The 8151-nt window shown below is 41.0% G+C and overlaps 1 protein-coding gene across 1 annotated transcript; it reads left to right on the top strand.

Moving 5' to 3' along the window:
* Nucleotides 1-6452: 6452 nt before the first annotated feature.
* On the top strand, nt 6453-7286 carry LOC127137474 (U11/U12 small nuclear ribonucleoprotein 31 kDa protein). Its single transcript, XM_051063932.1, has one exon. The coding sequence runs from the start codon at nt 6453-6455 to the stop codon at nt 7284-7286; it is 834 nt and encodes a 277-aa protein (XP_050919889.1).
* Nucleotides 7287-8151: the final 865 nt, after the last annotated feature.

Below are 8151 nucleotides of genomic sequence, written 5' to 3'. Positions count from 1 at the left end.
CCTCAGACAGATCACAGGGGCAAGTGGACTCCTAACTATGATGGACCGTATATTGTCACCAAGGTTTTTGATGGTGGGGCCCTAATGCTTGCAACTATGGAGGGTGAAGACTTCGCTTCCCCTGTGAACTCAGACGCAGTTAAAAAATACTTCGCATAAAATAGACCCGCTGGACAGTAAAAAGAATAGTCCAGGCAAAAATGGGCATCCCGACGAACCAAGAAAATGAAAAGGTTCGGGCAAAAATTAGGGATCAAAAAATAAAAAAAAGATTGTACACCCGGTAAGTTGAAAACCTGAAAAGGCAACTTAGGCAAAAATGGGTATCCCGGTGGATCGAAAACCCGAAAAGGGCGATCCAGGCAAAAGTTAGGGATTAAGCGAATGACTGCGTTCTGAGTAGCTCTGAATCTCATCTCGTGCCAATGACTGGAAATTTTTGAAGGATAGGAAACAGTCCAATCACTCTTTCAGAAAGCTGATCATCTGGAGGATCTTGAAGACGGGCAAGTCATAGCAGAATTGGAACCCAATAGAAATCCATTTCACATTGCCATTAGATTAATTTCTGTTTTTATCTATTGTGCGATTACCTCTTTCCAGGGATTGCTTCTTAATGTAAATGCCTATTCAGAGGCCATTCAATCAATAAGATCATGTTATTCAGTATATCTCTGTTTTCATTTTCATTTTACTGTTTTGTTTGCAAAAATGACGTCCGAATTTTTGATAAACATTGCATCATGACACATAAGGGCTTTACAGGTACATGCTTAATAAACATTTAAAATTGCTGTAAATTTTAAGTGCTTTGGATCGTCTATTCAGAACAGATACCCTCGGGGCATTTCCTTAAAATTCCCTGCAGATGATCGTGAATATCTTCCCCAGTGAAGTCACCAACAGACAAATTCGGTGTCTTATCCCTGCAGAGCTGATCAGAGCGTTGGATTCTTCAATCCCCAGCAGGTTTTCACCACTGTACTTCCCCAAGCGTTTGTTTCAGGACATACACTCCCCAGTAGAGTTGACAGTGTCAGACTATATATCCCCAGCGGAGTTGACAGCGCCAAACTGTATCTTTCCAGCAGAAGTGCCTGCTCCTTAGAGTTCGATGCCAGATCGATAATCCCAATGCAAGATCCATGGTTTCTTTTCTTGAAGCAGAACCTCGGTACCGTATCAGTGTTTGCTCCCCCTGCTGAGTCATCTCTCGCAAATCGTGGTTGCCAGAACCATTGTAGCTTTCCTCAGCAGCAGGCTTCCAGTGCCATTCCTTCCCCGATCAGAGTCTCGGTATGGCCAGAACACCGCATGGCTAGTCGTCTCCCCACAGAGTTCATTGTGGTGTGTATCTCCAGCAGCCTGGCCAGAGCCCAGAGGATGGTAATCATTTCCCCAGCAGATCCCCTTGCCTCGACTTGGCATTCTACCTAGCATTTCGCATCCCTGCATGTAGAATCATATTGCATTACATCATTCCAAATCGCGTAGCATTTCCATTTTCATGGAGCATTACGCCATTGAAAAATTCAAACATACGCATGTAAGCATAAAACATTCTCGGTATCCCAAGTGATAAGCTAGAAGTTGTTTCCAGTACTCAGACTGAAGATTGTTCATGACTTACCTTTGTTATCCCCAGCAAGTGTCATTGGCCCATGCGCCGCCTCTATTATCATTCCCTATTTCTGCCAATGCTGACAGGCATGAAGTTTTCCGGTATCCAGACCGAAGTGGCATTCAGGCCAGTTTTCCCGGTATCCAGACCGAAGTGGCATTCAGGCCAATTTTTCGATGTTCAGATCGAAGAAGTTTCCGACGTTCAGGTCGATGCAACTTGTGGCATTCAGGCCAGTTTTCCGGTATCCAGACCGAAGTGGCATTCAGGCCAGTTTTCCGGTATCCAGACCGAAGTGGCATTCAGGCCAGTTTTCCGGTATCCAGACCGAAGTGGCGTTCAGGCCAGTTTTCCGGTATCCAGACCGAAGTGGCGTTCAGGCCAGTTTTCCGGTATCCAGACCGAAGTGGCGTTCAGGCCAGTTTTCCGGTATCCAGACCGAAGTGGCATTCAGGCCAGTTTTCCGGTATCCAGACCGAAGTGGCGTTCAGGCCAGTTTTCCGGTATCCAGACCGAAGTGGCGTTCAGGCCAGTTTTCCGGTATCCAGACCGAAGTGGCGTTCAGGCCAGTCTTCCGGTATCCAGACCGAAGTGGCATTCAGGCCAGTTTTCCGGTATCCAGACCGAAGTGGCGTTCAGGCCAGTTTTCCGGTATCCAGACCGAAGTGGCGTTCAGGCCAGTTTTCCGGTATCCAGACCGAAGTGGCATTCAGGCCAGTTTTCCGGTATCCAGACCGAAGTGGCATTCAGGCCAGTTTTCCGATATTCAGATCGAAGTGGCGTCCAGGCCAGTGTTCCAATGATCAGATCGAAATCCTTTCCAGTATTCAGACTGATGAGCGGCATTCAGGCCATGGTTATTTCTGTGTTACCATTTATTTTGGTATCCAATTTAACATTCTTTTTTCGATATTCAGACTGACTTTCACCGTACCAGACGGATTCTTCTTTCAAGACCACCTCTTTGCCGATTTTGACAGACATTGTTACTTCACTTCACTTCAGTGCAAATTTTTGGGCTTTTATTGTATTCAATCCCTTGATACCTCGAAAGCACGAAAGCAGCTGTCATCTTCCTTCCGGGTCTCCAGTTGATTGAATAGGGGCAGCTGTAATACCCCAAAATTTACCCTTCAGTTTTTCCAAAAAAAAAAAAAAAGGAAAAGAAAAAAAGAAAAAATAAATAAATAATTAAAATATAACAAATTTTGGGTCTCCCTCATTCCAAGCCCACAAGTCCACGAAAATCAGCTATAAATATAAGAGTTTCAGTAGGGTTTCAGACACTTGGAAATTCCCTGAGAAATAGACTTGGAGTTCACGTGGAGTTTCAAACCTAGGAACTACTCTGCAGCAACCTTCGGGCAGCCCTGAGAAGTTCATTCCGCCTCACGCAAACCCTAAACGTTACTTCGCCAATCCGGCCTTGCCTTCCAATTTTAACAGGTCTCTCATCAGGTATGCCTCTGTTCCTATTACTCTATGCCTCGGGTTGAATACTGAATATATGAGGTAACCTCAGGCTTGGCCCTCAGGGTTATATTTGTGTATGAATATGTGATTTATGCCTTGACTGTTTAACAGTTTCGTTTATGAGGTGAATGCCATAGGATCTGGAATCTTTAACATCGTGCAGGTACCAATGGGAAATCCAAATCCCGCAGGTGCTCGCTAGCCGCTTCGCTAGGCGAGCACGCAGCGAAGCTTCGCTAGGCTTTCGCTAGGCGAAGCAGTCGCGAATGTGACAGTATCTGCTTTATTCCGTTTTGTTCTAACCTGTTCTTTGTGTTGCCATGGCCTTGTTATCTTTTGATTTCAATCCTGTTTGCCTAACCCCTTTTGTTGAGTTTTTGTGAGGGCTCACATATTCTCGCAGGGATACCCTCCGGAGGTTTATTCCGATTTCCCGTACTGATTGGTTTTCTTTGATGGCATCAGCTTGGGAGAATCTCAGGGTTGCTTATCCTTTAATTGCTGTAACTTCGGATCTTGATCCGTGTGGTATTTTACTTCTTCCCTTTTATTTCTACGGTTTCTTAGCTGGAAGACCTCGATAGGAGGCAATGTTTGAGCCCCTTGGTGGCATTTTTTCTATTTCAAGATATATGTTTTGTGTGATGTGATTGTTTCCCCATAGGATGCGAGGCTTCGCATAGTCTCCCGTTTGCATGCCAATTTAGGTAGCACTGTTCCTCCGCCTAGGACTTCCTCTTTGCATGCGCGTTCCTACAACGCAAACAAAACCTAAAACCCAAAGCAACACGTTTACTCCTTCTACTACAGGCGAGTAAGTCTCCAAAGGTCGAGCATCCGGTAGATTGCGTAGTAACGTTGTTCACCCCGTAACATAATCCATAACCCCGTAGTTAGTCGAACTACGTCTTGCTCTGATTCTCATTCCAGATGAGATACGTAGGCATAAGACGCGATGTCTTAGCGAGCACAATTACCCCCAACCCATAGGTCAGCCGAGCTACGAAGACTCTGATTCTCATATTCATATGAGATACGTATGCAGTGGATGCGACATCCGCGCGAGTCCATTTCTCTTAACCTTTTTAGTAAATAGCACATTAGGCAAAACCATACCCTTTAAACAGAAACCGCATAAGTGGATCCCGTAGAGTACTACGGATGCGTAGGGGTGCTAATACCTTCCCTTCGCATAACCGACTCCCGAACCCAAGATTTGGTTGCGAGACCTTGTCTTTTCCTTTCCTCTTTTCAGGTTTACTTCGAGCGTTTCCTTTCCCTCCTTTGGGATGAATAACGCACGGTGGCGACTCTTCTGTCATTTTCTTTCGCCGGTTGTTTTTTTCGCGCACTGTATTTTTCAGATTGCGACAGATACGTAGGCAGGAGATTGTTGTATCTTCGCGAGCACACTAATAAAAAACCTCTCATTCCCCCCATCCTGAGGTCTTCATCCACATCTATCATCAATTCTAATTACTCGAAGCAAGCAGATAAACAGTCAATTAACAATCAAATAGCAAAATCAGACTAAAAGGTTCCTGTTGAGTACAACGGACGTGAGGGGTGCTAATACCTTCCCCTTGCGTAATCGACTCCCGAACCCGAATATGGTTGCGACGACCATTATTCTTATTTCTAAAGGTTTTCTCGATATTTTCCTATTCCTTCATTGGAATAAATAAAGTTCGGTGGCGACTCTGTTTCGAACAACATTTTTTTTCCGCGTCCTATCGCGAGGGATCGCATTATCATCTTTTTTTAAGGTGCGACAATTACATGCGACTCTATATGACTAATGCACAAATACAAGTTATTCAAAATCCTTTGATTCTTAGTAAAATTGGTGTCCCCACAACAACAATAAAGTGGATGAATTTTTCTGAAATGAGTCATCTTATATCAAATGTATATGACTGAGTTTTAGTTTAGTTTACAAGACATAGTTTTTCGTAAATCGTTTTCCCTCTGCTAAGTTGCCCTCCAAATAATTTAAATGGCCGGGTTGTCTTGATTAGACAGATTTCTACTAAGATGCATTTTATACAAGCTTATTTGAAACGAGGGTATCCTCTACCACCAACATTCGTAGAATGGAGAGAACGTCTTAAGGAAGAAACATTTGAGTGAGAACTTTGCTTTTTTGGATAGGATGCATGAGTTCTAGAAATTAAATGATGTTGAAAAATAATACAATAGAAAAAAGTCTAATGCGAAAAGTTCAATAAATTTATAAAGATGTCATCGATTTTGATGCATTTTAATCGTATGTACTTCTAATTTTGTTGATTCACTATGTTCATTTTTATTCTTATATCTTCATTTTAAGATGTCCAAACATAATCTAAGCGTATAAATAAAGCATTACTTTTGAAAACAAATTAATTGTTGAGTTTCTAGTAAGAGATGAGTCCTCTTCAATTCTGGACAAATTCTACATAAGAGTTTTTAAATGTTGTGAAACTGAAGTTATTAGACTAAGGTTTTGCTTAAATTGATGCAATGAGATGATATGAAGTGATATGAGATGAAATAGAATAAGATTACATTGTTTGAGTTAATTAAAATCAGATCCAGTATAATAAAATTTTATTATTCTATTTTATTTCATTTCATCACTTTTCATTAGCATTGTTTCCCTTAGATATGAGGAATAAAAAATTACATCACTTTCTACTAGTATTGATCACTTTCTACGAGTATTGTTCCCTTTAATATGAGTAGAATGAAAATTTTCATCACTTTCCATCAGTATTGTTTCTCTTCTATATGAGCAGAATCAAAAACTTACTTTGTTTTTATCGCTAATTATTCAAATAATAAAGTAATAAAATTTCTATTTCACTCTATTCTATTTTTGCTAAATTTCAATAACTCTATTTATCTTAAGATATTAAAATATAATCTAAAATAATATAATAAAATTTTATATCTAACGAATTAGAAATTTTTGTCTTAAAAAATCTAGCATCATACTAACAAAAAATTATTAAAATTTATATATGCAGATGGGTGGCTGACCAATTAAATAAAAAACTATTAAAACATAATAATTTTTACTTTTATGCTATCTTTACAAGTACTCTGGCGGTGAGCAAGTTGTCCATTTACATATGGATAGTACTGCTTATAAAAAAATAAGAATGGATAAAACCATATATAAAACCAATCCAAAATATCCGGATCCATGTCCAGATCCGCTTGGAGTTTCGCTTCACTTCTCTAGGGTTTCTCAAACGCATTATAGAATCTCTCCACTCTCAGATTTCCTCTATAGATTAAAGAAGCATCGGAGAACTAATTCCGTCGCCGGAAACCGAACACCGTTGCCAGAAACAAAAAACCTGAACCGAAAAAAATGTCAAGCAAGAAGAAACACAAACGAAAACACAGCGACAGCGATGAAGACGACGACGTTTTCTACTACCGCTACTGCGCTTCGTCCTCAACCCCCAACACCACCACCGGCACCACATCCAGTAATCAACCCCAATCAAAACCGAACAACAAAGGATCATCAATAGGAGGAACAGGTGAACCCTTAGCACCATCAAAATCGACGCTATACGTTTCTAATCTAGATTACTCCCCAACAAACTCCGATCTCCATACGCTCTTCTCTACTTTCGGCCGCATCGCGCGTGTAACCTTTCTCAAAGACCGTCACACGCGCCTAAGCCGCGGTGTCGCGTTTGTCCAATTCGTTTCTCGTAATGACGCCCAACGCGTCGTGGCGGAGATGAATAAGAAGATTCTCAATGGAAGGACTCTAACTGCTTCTATTGCTGCTGATAATGGACGTGCTCCGGAGTTTATTCAGAAGCGCGTGTACAATACTGAGACTGCTTTGTGTTATGAGTGTGGGGGGCATGGTCATTTGTCGTATGAGTGTCCTAAGAATCAGTTGGGGCCGAGGCCGCGGCCTCAGCCTAAGAAGCCGCGATGTGGATTTAGTGGGCTGAGGGATAGGGATGGGCAGGAGGAAGGTGATGATGATGAGGAGGAGGAGGGTCGGATTGCTGCGGAGCAGTTTGACGATAATTGGGCTTCTGTTGTGGATGATGAAGCGGGTGAAAGGATGCTGGGGAAAAACAGAAATGATGATGAGGGTTTGGACAACAACAAGACGAAGAAGAAAGGGAAGAAAGCTGGGTATTTCAGTGATGAGAGTGATCATGATAATGATGATTGATCATGACTATGTAGCATTGACACTTCAGATTGAAGGTGTGTGTTTGGTATTCCGCATTACCGCATTATTCAACTAGTCCTGTGTGTCGTGTCTATATATGTGCCACTGTTTCATATATCTAAATGGCAATTTTTTGTTTTTATCGAGATATGGTGTAATTGATGAAATTGTTTATATGTTGTTGGCTTGGTTGGATGTGTTTATGGTTTTGATCACAAGCACATGTTAGTTATTAGTTATTGTGGTAGTAATTAGTGATAGTGGTGGTGAATTGGTGATGAGCATTTTTGTGTATTCCATATTTTCATAGTTAATTAATGATGACAGACGAGTCTCTTATTTATCGACTTAATTTAGCATTCAGTTTACCTATAAAACAGAAAGGAAAAGCCTGTTCGTTATGTTTTTTATTTTGGTTCAGTTAAAACATGTAATGTAATCAAATTGTAACACTCTGGTTTACTTTATGCACATCTTGTTATCATATAAGTAAGGTTTTTAATTACAGTTGTGGTGGTTATGTTATGATATTTAATATGTAGAATATTGTAGTCAGATATAGCTGGATTTGATGTGGTTGTTGAGATCTTGAAAAGCATAGGTTGTAGACTTGTAGTCACAATTACTGTCGCCGTTCTTGTGGAAAGCAGTTTAAAACCATGGGTAACAGTTCTTCTGATTACCTTTACTCCTTGATGTATACTGAGCATTTTTATGCAGATTGATGAGTATTTCTCAAGTTTCTCTTAGAATGCTTAAATTGCTTCTCCCAGAGAAAATGTGGTATCCTTTTCATGCATAATCACTTGGCTGAGCTGGAGAATAATACCAATTTGTGCCTCACCCTCGACACTAGGCTTTAAAT

The sequence above is a fragment of the Lathyrus oleraceus genome, chromosome 4 (assembly GCF_024323335.1).
Source record: "Lathyrus oleraceus cultivar Zhongwan6 chromosome 4, CAAS_Psat_ZW6_1.0, whole genome shotgun sequence".
NCBI classification, from domain to species: Eukaryota; Viridiplantae; Streptophyta; class Magnoliopsida; order Fabales; family Fabaceae; genus Lathyrus; species Lathyrus oleraceus.
This window is presented reverse-complemented; position numbering and strand designations above follow the sequence as displayed.

Coding starts and splice junctions, on each gene's coding strand:
- LOC127137474 (XM_051063932.1), top strand. CDS start 6,453: ATGTCAAGCAAGAAGAAACACAAACGAAAACACAGCGACAGCGATGAA.